The 14,491-nt window shown below is 50.7% G+C and overlaps 1 protein-coding gene across 1 annotated transcript in view; it reads left to right on the top strand.

Annotated features, from left to right (window-relative positions):
- Positions 1–3,745: 3,745 nt before the first annotated feature.
- LOC306925180 (B-cell receptor CD22) overlaps positions 3,746–14,491 on the top strand; it is a 44,190-nt gene continuing 33,444 nt past the window's right edge. Inside the window, exons 1-3 of the mRNA XM_079503870.1 lie at positions 3,746–3,795; positions 6,191–6,574; positions 12,884–13,180. Of these exons, the coding sequence (XP_079359996.1) occupies positions 3,747–3,795; positions 6,191–6,574; positions 12,884–13,180 (730 nt within the window). The 5' untranslated portion in view covers position 3,746. The remainder of the gene's footprint in view (positions 3,796–6,190; positions 6,575–12,883; positions 13,181–14,491) is intronic.

Raw genomic sequence — 14,491 nt, 5'->3', positions numbered from 1 at the left:
GTAGTACTTAATGCCCAGGGACAACACATTATTCATCACATATTATTATACATCACTTATTTTTCAACCAATAATTAACCATATCATATAAACAATGAGAAAGCAGGGTACTCTAAACAAACCCTCATACTGTTGGTAATGTTCCCCACACCCCACAGCTGATAGTTGGTATGTTCCCCACACCCCACAGCTGATAGTTGGTATGTTCCCCACACCCCACAGCTGATAGTTGGTATGTTCCCCACACCCCACAGCTGATAGTTGCTCCCTACCATGGAGACAACAAGCAATTAACAATCAAGCATCCACCCATATACATACATAGCCCAAAATAATATAATTCTCTGCAATACACAATAAATAATAATTCAAACTTTAACCCATCTGTGTCCCGAATATATCATCAGTGGCAGGGTGAACTGCCACACTAGCCTGGTTAATAAACCAGACCGAATCAGCCGTTGGCAAAAAAAATGTTGCCTGCCAGCGGATTACGGTCTGGCAAGGCTCAGTAGCACGCCTCTTTCCTACAACCGAGAACAGGTCGGGCCAATCGGGACACGGTATGCAATATGGGCGGGCTTTGGTACAGTGACGTTCAATGCTTGAGACCTTTGACTGACAGTACCTCTGACCAATTGCGTCAAAGAGAAAATGTTTGAACCCACCCCCCGGGAAATGAAATCCAAGTGGAGCCAGCCCAGACTAATATACCGCGACAGTGTTGTGTGATATTAGTCTGGCTTATTAGCCAGGCTACTGCCACACATGGAAAGTAACGAACATGGAGTCTGAGGTGAGCAGTAAGCTGAAAGCAGTCAGGACAGGGCAGCTGGCAGGTACAGTCAGCTGAAAGCAGTCAGGACAGGGCAGCTGGCAGGTACAGTCAGCTGAAAGCAGTCAGGACAGGGCAGCTGGCAGGCAGGTACAGTAAGCTGAAAGCAGTCAGGACAGGGCAGCTGGCAGGCAGGTACAGTAAGCTGAAAGCAGTCAGGACAGGGCAGCTGGCAGGCAGGTACAGTAAGCTGAAAGCAGTCCGTTTGAACAGGAGTTCTGAAGCAGAGGAGAAACTGAGAAAGGTGTAAGTTGCAGGCAACATCTGGAGAACAAGCTAGATAACCGGACGGGAGCACTAGGAAAATACTAGGAATATATACTAGATCTAGAAAACACTGGAAATAACTGGCTAGAATCATGCTACAGACAGCACTAGTACCAAGGAAGGCTGTGCAATGATCTGGCGATGAGTGAAGACCAGGGTTTAAATACTACCAGGGCTGATGATGAGTTGATGGCCAGCAGGTTGCGTCAATTGAGTGCGATGAGGTGACCACAGACAGGTGTACGAAGGCTGGAAGCTACGGGAGGAAAGCCAACGCCCACACAGCCACAGTCTGCCTGGGCACACTTGAACTTCCATGCGCGGCCAAAGGAAGCTGTCTTTTGCGCCATTTCCCGGGTTTATAGACAGCTGGTGGATGGAAAAGAAGCTCCACCCACACGGCGGCAGAATGCCGGGGAATCTGGCCGACGTGGCGATCTGCCGTGTGGGTGGAGCATCATTTCCATCCACCAGCTGTCTAAAAACCCCGGAAATGACGCAAAACACAGCTTCTTCTGTCCGCGCATGGAATCTTACGTTACAGGGAGAGACAGATACTGTGACATGTCGGTGGGACAGTTGGATAACACAGAAACATTAGTCTATAGCAATGATGTCTGTCACAATTAATAGAGCCATTACTTCAATTTTTTTTATCCCACGATTTTGTAACCCATTTTTTACCCCTGTGTCTTATTATCTAATGTGATCCTGGGCTCTACACACCCTCCACCAGCCTAGTCCCCATATATGGGGGACATGGGGAGAGCAACGGACTTGAACTCATGCTTCCTTCATACCTGAGTGTCCAAGTTGCTCCTTTGCTCCTTTACCTGACAGGATTAAGACTTCAATTTTAACATTTTTTTTTAATAAAAATAAACTTCTAGATACTTTCTTTAAAGGTATATTCAGTGATTTTACTTAATTCAAATATCACTTATTTTTTTTTCTGGATAATCCTCCCTACTATAGAGTGTGCTGACCATATAAGGAGTTCCTCCCTGTCCCCAGTGAGCCCCTGGGGTCAAAAAACCCTAGTTTCTGTTTTGGTGGCGGGTGGCAAAGCCTTCATCCAATCAGGATGAGAGGGGCCTTCCTCCAAACATGATCGAATGGGGGCGGGCCTTGGTGCACATGCTGTTGGCCTGTTGCACTTCCTTTTGGTTTTCCAAATCACCCAAATCACTGAATGCTCCTTTAAGCTGTATTTCCCAGAGTTTAGAGTTTAGTGTGTGACTGTAATACTTTCTTCAAGCTGTATTTCCCAGAGTTGAGTTTAGTGTGTGTGTTAGAGTTTAGTGTGTGTGTTAGAGTTTAGTGTGTGTGTGTGTGTGTGTGTGTGTGTGTGTGTGTGTCACCGTCTCCACACCATAGCGCAAAACGTTCTTAAGCTGCGCACTTCTTAAGCTGCACGCAGCTTAAATTCCGAGTTTTTAGACAGCTGGTGGATGGAAAAGAAGCTCCACCTCCGCGGAAGACTTGAGCGGAGGAGAGCGTTTCCGGGAATCTGGCCGTCGCGCAAGAATTCAGCGGAGGTGGAGCTTAATTTCCATCCACCAGCTGTCTAAAAACTCAAGCTTTAAGCTACGCGCAGCCGAGAACGTGCGCAGCTCTTTTGACCGTGTGGCAGCACCTTGTGTGTGTGTGTGTGTGTGTGTGTGTGTGTGTGTGTGTGTGTGTGTGTGTGTGTGTGTGTGTGTTAGAGTTTAGTGTGTGACTGTAATGGAATGTATTTGAGTGCCATCCCGGTTGCATTTCCTCTTTTCACGGTAGTGGCAGATCGTGGTGTTTATTTTAGTCATGGTGATGCTTATTTTAGTCACCGTGACTTCTTCAAAATCAGCTTTCGGGGTCAAAGTGAACCGTTTCATGAAAGGAAAACATTATTTCCACTGCACTATATTAAAAGTACTTGAGTCTGTGTCTTCTTAGCTTTTAACCACTTTAACCATTATAACCATTTATGCATGTAAATCTTTGAATATAACATTATTTCACAGCAAACATTTTTAACTCAAATCTTTGCTTCGGGGGGGGGGGGGGGGGGGGGTCCCCTGGAACAAAATATTTTGAGATGGAGACCGCCAAATGCATACCATTTTGGGGGTCCTTGAGGCTATAGAAAACGGGACGCAGGGCAGTGACAGTGGTGTGAGGTGAAGCAGTTGTTCCCAAACTTGTTCATGTCAAGGACCCCCAAATTGACACGCATTAGGCTGCGGGACCCCCATTTGAAGACATATGCCAGGGACCCTCCCATAAGAGAAAAAAGGTAGTCGACGACACATTTTTCGTCTTAGCTTTAGTCGACGAAAACAACACTAGTAACAGAGCATGTCTACATTGCAACATTGATACTTTTACTTTATGAGTAAAACTATAATTTGAGTATACCTTCCACCACTGTTGCAGACCATCACCAGAATGGAAGAGGAATTAGTCACATACTAAGTCATTGGTGGTAAAACAAAAATGAAAACATGAAGAAATATAGATGTCATTTCCGGCGTCGCGGCCGTTTATAGAGCAGTGGAAACTAGATGGTAATCTGACATTAAAAGGGGAACTTCTCACAAGCGGTGGCAGCAGTATCTCTTTTTATTTTCATATCTGCAAGGTCCTTAACAGCTGTCAGGACAATATGGAGGCTGTTTTGACCAACGTCTTCATTCTATGTCTCCAGTTTGGAGGTAAGAATCACTCCGGTGTCGATGTTTGATTTAGCTTTTGACTCGTAGCCTTTTGAACAACCATTTAATTTAGTTTCGGGTCATATTTTTTTTGTCACCTGAAAAGTTGTAGGTTGAGTCTAGTTTTAGTCGGCTAAATGCCATGCGATTCTAGTCGACTGAATCTAAATCTACAATCTATTTTGGCGGCGCCTTGATGGCGTCGTAATGCCTGGTTTTACATGAGCTTGTAGATCTGCTATCTGCTACTTTCGGAGTGCAACCAAGCATAAAACGACTTTTACTCTTGTCGTTCTACTGGATCTCTTCTCCACTAGTTCCTCTCTAACATTTTAGTCTGTTTTTTATTTGTTGAGAATAAAAAATATTTTTTTTTAATTTTAGTCATTTTATTTAGTTTTCTCCAGAGAAAAAAGGTAGTCGACAAACATTTTTCATCATACGGTATAGTTTTAGTCGACAAAATCAACACTAGATGACAGCACATTTTTGAATAATATTCCATTTAGTTTTGGTCATATTTTACTATAGTGATCTAAAACGTTTTAGTTTTAGTCTAGTTTTAGTCCAAAAAATGCCATAAGATAGTAAAAGTATATTTTTGGCCAGCCGTGATGGCGTCGAAATGCTATTATTGACGTTTTGCAGACCGCAGCCGATGCCGGCCAACTTTCCATCAGAGTTTGGAAGCGCTCGTTTTCTGTAAAGCAACGTCCTGCTGCCTCCTGCATTATGTGCATATTCAAAACAGCAGGGCTGTTGAGTGATATCAAACGCGCGCTTCCAAACTCCAGCTCTCTCTCTCTCTCTCTCTCTCTTCAATTCAATTCAATTCAAAGGAGCTTTATTAGCATGAGAAAACGTACGTTTACATTGCCAAAGCAGAAGTGGAACAAGACAATCAAAATAAAACAATGTATTTACAAATAAATATTGGATATAAATAGGAATTAAATAAAGGTGTAAACAGAGCTGTGTTACATTAACACTTTGGGTAATACAATCTTGTGAAACTATAAAAATATTGTGCATTTTCTGTCAGAGATAGTTATACAATGTATCCATATAGGAGACGTTAGCTTTTGATAAACAGTGTACACACAATGGTTTGTATTCCTTAAGGTGCTTGTATTCCATTTGACATCCTTCTCCTGTCACAGCAGCTCACACATCTCTGTGTTTGCACATTGTTGTACTTCACCCAACAGATATGGGAGCTTTTTGTCATTAGTCATGTTTTCAAACTCTTATGTGATTGTAATCCGTGGAAAGTACTGTATTCTGATGTCTTGATACAGTGGACAGTATATGTCTCTGATGTCTTGGTACAGTGGACAGACAGTATGTGTCTCTGATGTCTTGGTACAGTGGACAGTATGTGTCTCTGATGTCTTGGTACAGTGGACAGACAGTATGTGTCTCTGATGTCTTGGTACAGTGGACAGACAGTATGTGTCTCTGATGTCTTGGTACAGTGGACAGTATGTGTCTCTGATGTCTTGGTACAGTGGACAGACAGTGTGTGTCTCTGATGTCTTGGTACAGTGGACAGACAGTATGTGTCTCTGATGTCTTGGTACAGTGGACAGACAGTATGTGTCTCTGATGTCTTGGTACAGTGGACAGTATGTCGTAATGGCTCATTTTACACTTGTTGAAAATAGCCAATCAGCTATTTTCAGCATGCAACCAAGTGTAAAATGACTTATACTGGATCTCTTGTCCACTAGTCCCTTTCAAACATTCTCTCTCTCTCTCTCTCTCTCTCTCTCCTCCTCCCCCCACCCTCTCTCTCTCTCACACTCTCCTCTCTCTCTCTCTCTCTCTCCTCCTCCCCCCACCCTCTCTCTCTCTCTCTCTCTCTCTCACACTCTCCTCTCTCTCTCCTCCTCCCCCCACCCTCTCTCTCTCTCTCTCTCTCACACTCTCCTCTCTCTCTCTCTCTCCTCCTCCCCCCACCCTCTCTCTCACACTCTCCTCACACTCTCCTCTCTCTCTCTCTCTCTCTCTCTCCTCCTCCCCCCACCCTCTCTCTCTCTCTCTCTCTCTCTCTCACACTCTCTCTCCTCTCTCTCTCTCCTCCTCCCCCCACCCTCTCTCTCACACTCTCCTCACACTTTCCTCTCTCCCTCTCTCTCTCTCTCTCTCTCTCTCTCTCTCTCCTCCCCCCACCCTCTCTCTCTCTCTCTCTCTCTCTCTCTCTCTCTCTCTCTCTCTCTCTCTCTCTCTCTCTCTCTCTCTCTGCTCTCTCTCTCTCTCTCTCTCTCTCTCCCCCCCACCCTCTCTCTCTCCCCCCCCCACCCTCTCTCTCTCTCTCTCTCTCTCTCTCTCTCTCCTCCCCCCCACCCTCTCTCCTCCCCCCCACCCTCTCTCTCTCTCTCTCTCTCTCTCTCAGCCATCAGTGTGGGCTGCTCGTCGTCATCGTGGACGGCGGAGGTTCCCAGCAGGGTCTCTGGTCTGCTGGGCTCCTGCGTGGTCATTCCCTGCTCCTTCACCTACCCTCCACTAGAGGGCCTCGGAGGCCCCGTCCCCTCCGAGCTGATGACGGGCATGTGGGCGGAGCCGGGCCATCACCTGGTCTACCACCCGGACGGCTCCAAGGTCACCCGGAAGTACCGGAACCGGACCGCGCTCCTGGGCGACCTGGGGCGCGGGCGGTGCTCGCTGAGGATCGACCCGCTGGGCAAGGCCGACGGCGGACCGTTTCACTTCAGGATCGAGATAAAAGACCACGACAGGTTTTCGTACCTACAGAGCCAGGTGTCCATCGCACTGACCAGTAAGTACCTACAGAGCCAGGTGTCCATCGCACTGACCAGTAAGTACCTACAGAGCCAGGTGTCCATCGCACTGACCAGTAAGTACCTACAGAGCCAGGTGTCCATCACACTGACCAGTAAGTACCTACAGAGCCAGGTGTCCATCGCACTGACCAGTAAGTATACCTACAGAGCCAGGTGTCCATCACACTGACCAGTAAGTACCTACAGAGCCAGGTGTCCATCGCACTGACCAGTAAGTACCTACAGAGCCAGGTGTCCATCACACTGACCAGTAAGTACCTACAGAGCCAGGTGTCCATCGCACTGACCAGTAAGTATACCTACAGAGCCAGGTGTCCATCACACTGACCAGTAAGTATACCTACAGAGCCAGGTGTCCATCGCACTGACCAGTAAGTACCTACAGAGCCAGGTGTCCATCACACTGACCAGTAAGTACCTACAGAGCCAGGTGTCCATCGCACTGACCAGTAAGTACCTACAGAGCCAGGTGTCCATCGCACTGACCAGTAAGTATACCTACAGAGCCAGGTGTCCATCGCACTGACCAGTAAGCAAGAACATTATAACACAGTGGTCTCCAACTAAGACTAGCAGTTATTAAACATGCAGATAACAACAGTTATCTGCATTACTTAATTTGCAAGCGTTGCTTTCACAAACACGGAAGTGCAATTTCACCGTGGCTGGTTGGGGCTGCAGTACAGGGGTGAGTTCAGGTTTACAACTAGGACGGGGCTGAGTCCGGTTTACAACTAGGACGGGGCTGAGTCCGGTTTACAACTAGGACGGGACTGAGTCCAGATTACAACTAGGACGGGGCTGAGTCCGGTTTACAACTAGGACGGGGCTGAGTCCGGTTTACAACTAGGACGGGGCTGAGTCCGGTTTACAACTAGGACGGGACTGAGTCCAGATTACAACTAGGACGGGGCTGAGTCCGGTTTACAACTAGGACGGGGCTGAGTCCGGTTTACAACTAGGACGGGGCTGAGTCCGGATTACAACTAGGACGGGGCTGAGTCCGGTTTACTACTAGGACGGGGCTGAGTCTGGTTTACAACTAGGACGGGGCTGAGTCCGGTTTACAACTAGGACGGGGCTGAGTCCGGTTTACAACTAGGACGGGGCTGAGTCCGGTTTACAACTAGGACGGGGCTGAGTCCGGTTTACAACTAGGACGGGGCTGAGTCTGGTTTACAACTAGGACGGGGCTGAGTCCGGATTACAACTAGGACGGGGCTGAGTCCGGTTTACAAATAGGACGGGGCTGAGTCCGGATTACAACTAGGACGGGGCTGAGTCCGGTTTACAACTAGGACGGGGCTGAGTCCGGATTACAACTAGGACGGGGCTGAGTCCGGATTACAACTAGGACGGGGCTGAGTCCGGATTACAACTAAGACGGGGCTGAGTCCGGATTACAACTAGGACGGGGCTGAGTCCGGTTTACAACTAGGACGGGGCTGAGTCCGGTTTACAACTAGGACGGGGCTGAGTCTGGTTTACAACTAGGATGGGGCTGAGTCCGGTTTACAACTAGGACGGGGATGAGTCCGGTTTACAACTAGGACGGGGCTGAGTCCGGATTACAACTAGGACGGGGCTGAGTCCGGTTTACAACTAGGACGGGGCTGAGTCCGGATTACAACTAGGACGGGGCTGAGTCCGGATTACAACTAGGACGGGGCTGAGTCCGGTTTACAACTAGGACGGGGCTGAGTCCGGATTACAACTAGGACGGGGCTGAGTCCGGTTTACAACTAGGATGGGGCTGAGGCCGGATTACAACTAGGACGGGGCTGAGTCCGGTTTACAACTAGGACGGGGCTGAGTCCGGATTACAACTAGGACGGGGCTGAGTCCGGATTACAACTAGGACGGGGCTGAGTCCGGTTTACAACTAGGACGGGGCTGAGTCCGGATTACAACTAGGACGGGGCTGAGGCCGGATTACAACTAGGACGGGGCTGAGTCCGGTTTACAACTAGGACGGGGCTGAGTCCGGTTTACAACTAGGACGGGGCTGAGTCTGGTTTACAACTAGGACGGGGCTGAGTCCGGATTACAACTAGGACGGGGCTGAGTCCGGATTACAACTAGGACGGGGCTGAGTCCGGTTTACAACTAGGACGGGGCTGAATCCGGTTTACAACTAGGACGGGGCTGAGGCCGGTTTACAACTAGGACGGGGCTGAGTCCGGTTTACAACTAGGACGGGGCTGAATCCGGTTTACAACTAGGACGGGGCTGAATCCGGTTTACAACTAGGACGGGGCTGAATCCGGTTTACAACTAGGACGGGGCTGAATCCGGTTTACAACTAGGACGGGGCTGAGTCCGGTTTACAACTAGGACGGGACTGAGTCCGGTTTACAACTAGGACGGGGCTGAGTCCGGTTTACAACTAGGACGGGGCTGAGTCCGGATTACAACTAGGACGGGGCTGAGTCCGGTTTACAACTAGGACGGGGATGAGTCCGGTTTACAACTAGGACGGGGCTGAGTCCGGATTACAACTAGGACGGGGCTGAGTCCGGATTACAACTAGGACGGGGCTGAGTCCGGATTACAACTAGGACGGGGCTGAGTCCGGATTACAACTAGGACGGGGCTGAGTCCGGATTACAACTAGGACGGGGCTGAGTCCGGATTACAACTAGGACGGGGCTGAGTCCGGATTACAACTAGGACGGGGCTGAGTCCGGTTTACAACTAGGACGGGGCTGAATCCGGTTTACAACTAGGACGGGGCTGAGTCCGGATTACAACTAGGACGGGGCTGAGGCCGGTTTACAACTAGGACGGGGCTGAGTCCGGTTTACAACTAGGACGGGGCTGAGTCCGGATTACAACTAGGACGGGGCTGAGGCCGGTTTACAACTAGGACGGGACTGAGTCCAGATTACAACTAGGACGGGACTGAGTCCGGTTTACAACTAGGACGGGACTGAGTCCAGATTACAACTAGGACGGGGCTGAGTCCGGTTTACAACTAGGACGGGACTGAGTCCGGATTACAACTAGGACGGGGCTGAGTCCGGTTTACAACTAGGACGGGGCTGAGTCCGGATTACAACTAGGACGGGGCTGAGTCCGGATTACAACTAGGACGGGACTGAGTCCGGTTTACAACTAGGACGGGGCTGAGTCAGGTTTACAACTAGGACGGGGCTGAGTCCGGTTTACAACTAGGACGGGGCTGAGTCCGGTTTACAACTAGGACGGGGCTGAGTCTGGATTACAACTAGGACGGGGCTGAGTCCGGATTACAACTAGGACGGGGCTGAGTCCGGATTACAACTAGGACGGGGCTGAGTCCGGTTTACAACTAGGACGGGGCTGAGTCCGGTTTACAACTAGGACGGGGCTGAGTCCGGTTTACAACTAGGACGGGGCTGAGTCCGGATTACAACTAGGACGGGACTGAGTCTGGTTTACAACTAGGACGGGGCTGAGTCCGGTTTACAACTAGGACGGGGCTGAGTCCGGTTTACAACTAGGACGGGGCTGAGTCCGGTTTACAACTAGGACGGGGCTGAATCCGGTTTACAACTAGGACGGGGCTGAGTCCGGTTTACAACTAGGACGGGGCTGAGTCCGGTTTACAACTAGGACGGGGCTGAATCCGGTTTACAACTAGGACGGGGCTGAGTCCGGTTTACAACTAGGACGGGGCTGAGTCCGGTTTACAACTAGGACGGGGCTGAGTCCGGTTTACAACTAGGACGGGGCTGAATCCGGTTTACAACTAGGACGGGGCTGAGTCCGGTTTACAACTAGGACGGGGCTGAGTCCGGATTACAACTAGGACGGGGCTGAGGCCGGTTTACAACTAGGACGGGGCTGAGTCTGGATTACAACTAGGACGGGGCTGAGTCCGGTTTACAACTAGGACGGGGCTGAGTCCGGATTACAACTAGGACGGGGCTGAGTCCGGATTACAACTAGGACGGGGCTGAGGCCGGTTTACAACTAGGACGGGGCTGAGTCCGGATTACAACTAGGACGGGGCTGAGTCCGGATTACAACTAGGACGGGGCTGAGTCCGGATTACAACTAGGACGGGGCTGAGTCCGGTTTACAACTAGGACGGGGCTGAGTCCGGTTTACAACTAGGACGGGGCTGAGTCCGGATTACAACTAGGACGGGGCTGAGTCCGGTTTACAACTAGGACGGGGCTGAGTCCGGATTACAACTAGGACGGGGCTGAGTCTGGTTTACAACTAGGACGGGGCTGAGTCTGGTTTACAACTAGGACGGGGCTGAGTCCGGTTTACAACTAGGACGGGGCTGAGTCTGGTTTACAACTAGGACGGGGCTGAGTCCGGATTACAACTAGGACGGGGCTGAGTCCGGATTACAACTAGGACGGGGCTGAGTCTGGTTTACAACTAGGACGGGGCTGAGTCTGGTTTACAACTAGGACGGGGATGAGTCCGGTTTACAACTAGGACGGGGCTGAGTCCGGTTTACAACTAGGACGGGGCTGAGTCTGGTTTACAACTAGGACGGGGCTGAGTCCGGTTTACAACTAGGACGGGGCTGAGTCCGGTTTACAACTAGGACGGGGCTGAGTCTGGTTTACAACTAGGACGGGGCTGAGGCCGGTTTACAACTAGGACGGGGCTGAGTCTGGTTTACAACTAGGACGGGGCTGAGTCCGGTTTACAACTAGGACGGGGCTGAGTCCGGATTACAACTAGGACGGGGCTGAGTCCGGTTTACAACTAGGACGGGGCTGAGTCCGGATTACAACTAGGACGGGGCTGAGTCCGGTTTACAACTAGGACGGGGCTGAGTCCGGATTACAACTAGGACGGGGCTGAGTCCGGATTACAACTAGGACGGGGCTGAGTCCGGATTACAACTAGGACGGGGCTGAGTCCGGTTTACAACTAGGACGGGGCTGAGTCCGGTTTACAACTAGGACGGGGCTGAGTCCGGTTTACAACTAGGACGGGGCTGAGTCCGGTTTACAACTAGGACGGGGCTGAGTCCGGATTACAACTAGGACGGGGCTGAGTCCGGATTACAACTAGGACGGGGCTGAGTCCGGATTACAACTAGGACGGGGCTGAGTCCGGTTTACAACTAGGACGGGGCTGAGTCCGGTTTACAACTAGGACGGGGCTGAGTCCGGTTTACAACTAGGACGGGGCTGAGTCCGGATTACAACTAGGACGGGACTGAGTCCGGTTTACAACTAGGACGGGGCTGAGTCCGGATTACAACTAGGACGGGGCTGAGTCCGGTTTACAACTAGGACGGGGCTGAGGCCGGTTTACAACTAGGACGGGGCTGAGTCCGGTTTACAACTAGGACGGGGCTGAGGCGGCTCTACCGATTATCTGCATAGCAAAACGATACGATACGATACGATACGATACGATACGATACGATACATACTGTAGTCAATGTTGCTGTTTTCATTCAGATATACTTGAATTTAAAATCGATTTTTCGATGTAGTTACTATATCGTTACACACAGTGAAGAAAGTAGTCCGCACACAGGCTTTGCTCCAGACGGCCTTCATCAGGTGAACGGCCTTCACCTGATGAAGGCCCTTCACCTGATGAAGGCCCTTCACCTGATGAAGGCCGTTCACGGACGAAACGTCGTGTAATTTATGGTGTTTTAAAATACAATAAAACACTACCGGAGCGAAGCCTGTGTGCAGACTACTTTCTTCTCTGTATGTATCTACCTTAGTCCAGCACCAGCCAGGAACTGGATGTGCGCACGCCACCTGCTTTTTTAATGTTTTTGTGGCTTTCGCCTTTATTTTATATATTTTATGGAGGGACAGACAGTAGGCTGACAGGAAATGGGGAGAGAGATGGGGGGGAAGACATGCAGTAAAGGCCGTCGGGATCGGGAATCGAACCCGCGACACACTGCCAGACCGGATCACCAGCCAAGGTGCCTGGACCGCTGAGCCACGGCCCAGGCCAACGCCACCTGCTTTTTAAACTATATCGTTACACCCCTATACTACTAACCATAACTGTTCTGTCCTCCCAGGCTCCCCACAGCCCCTGGGGTTAGGGTGAGAGAGTTATTGATACTAACCATAACTGTTCTTGACCCAAGCTCCCCACAGCCCATGTTGATACTAACATAACTGTTCTCATCCCAGGCTCCCCACAGCCCCATGGGTTCTGGGGGAGAGAGTTGTTGATACTAACATAACTGTTCTCCTCCCAGGCTCCCCACAGCCCATGTTGATACTAACATAACTGTTCTCCTCCCAGGCTCCCCACAGCCCATGTTGATACTAACATAACTGTTCTCGTCCCAGGCTCCCCACAGCCCATGGGGTTCTGGCTGAGAGAGGAGGAGGTCTGTGTGGGCGACAACGTGACCACCTCCTGCTCCGTCACTCACTCCTGCCCCAGCGACCCGCCCGTGTTCTCCTGGTCCCGCCCCGGCCACTCCCACCTCCGCTCGGCCAGGCTGGCCGACGGCCAGTGGAACGCCACCTCGACGCTGAGCTTCCAGGCCGCCCGCGAGGACCACGAGCGGCCACTAGGGTGCGCCGTGACGTACAGGGGAGGCCGCACGCAGACCAGCCCGCCGGCCGTCCTCAGGGTGAAATGTGAGTGAAGGAGAAGAAGAAGAGACCAGCGGTTCTAAACCATATAGATATAGACGAGAAAGGCTTTAAAAATATATAATAATAATAGTTCAACCAGCCGATCTACATTGGCACGTTGTGACCTTGTAGATTGGCTATTTTAACTAATAATGATGTTTATCAAAATAGTTTAAAAAAAATCACACCCGTGTGAACTGAGTGGTGCAAGGTCTTATATAGCCTGATCAGCTGTGGTCTGACGTAATGTCAGTGACCATAGTAACCATGCTCATTATTTTGGGCCCCACGTACAGGTACACACATACATAGACACATAGACACATAGATACAGACAAAGCTGGTTATTGGAGTGGTTTGCACCACTTTAGGGATAAGGGGATAAGGGGGTTAGCATGGACCAATATAGAGGCCAGGGTGAGAAGTTCAGTCACGGCTTGTTTGTTTGGAATGCAGCCAGCTTTGGTGGTTCGGGCATCTGGTTAGGATGCCTCTCGAGCGTCTCCCAATAGAGGTCCTTGAGGCACGTCCCACCGGAAAGAGACCCCGGGGCAGACCAAGGACCAGATGGATTACATCTCCACTGGGAGGAGACCCCGGGGCAGACCAAGGACCAGATGGATTACATCTCCACTGGGAGGAGACCCCGGGGCAGACCAAGGACCAGATGGATTACATCTCCACTGGGAGGAGACCCCGGGGCAGACCAAGGACCAGATGGATTACATCTCCACTGGGAGGAGACCCCGGGGCAGACCAAGGACCAGATGGATTACATCTCCACTGGGAGGAGACCCCGGGGCAGACCAAGGACCAGATGGATTACATCTCCACTGGGAGGAGACCCCGGGGCAGACCAAGGACTAGATGGATTACATCTCCACTGGGAGGAGACCCCGGGGCAGACCAAGGACCAGATGGATTACATCTCCACTGGGAGGAGACCCCGGGGCAGACCAAGGACCAGATGGATTACATCTCCACTGGGAGGAGACCCCGGGGCAGACCAAGGACCAGATGGATTACATCTCCACTGGGAGGAGACCCCGGGGCAGACCAAGGACTAGATGGATTACATCTCCACTGGGAGGAGACCCCGGGGCAGACCAAGGACTAGATGGATTACATCTCCACTGGGAGGAGACCCCGGGGCAGACCAAGGACTAGATGCGGTGATTACCGTATATCTCCAAACTGGCCTGGGAATGCCTCGGGATCCCCCAGGAGGAAGTGACTAATCTTAATCAGGAGAGGGAAGTCTGCTGTTTTACACACCCATATTATTTTGGGTGTAAAGGGATTTTCCAAACTTCC

The sequence above is a fragment of the Electrona antarctica genome, assembly GCF_951216825.1.
Source record: "Electrona antarctica genome assembly, chromosome: 6".
NCBI classification, from domain to species: Eukaryota; Metazoa; Chordata; class Actinopteri; order Myctophiformes; family Myctophidae; genus Electrona; species Electrona antarctica.
The sequence above is the reverse complement of the archived record's forward strand: the minus strand, read 5'-3'. Positions and strand labels throughout refer to the sequence as shown.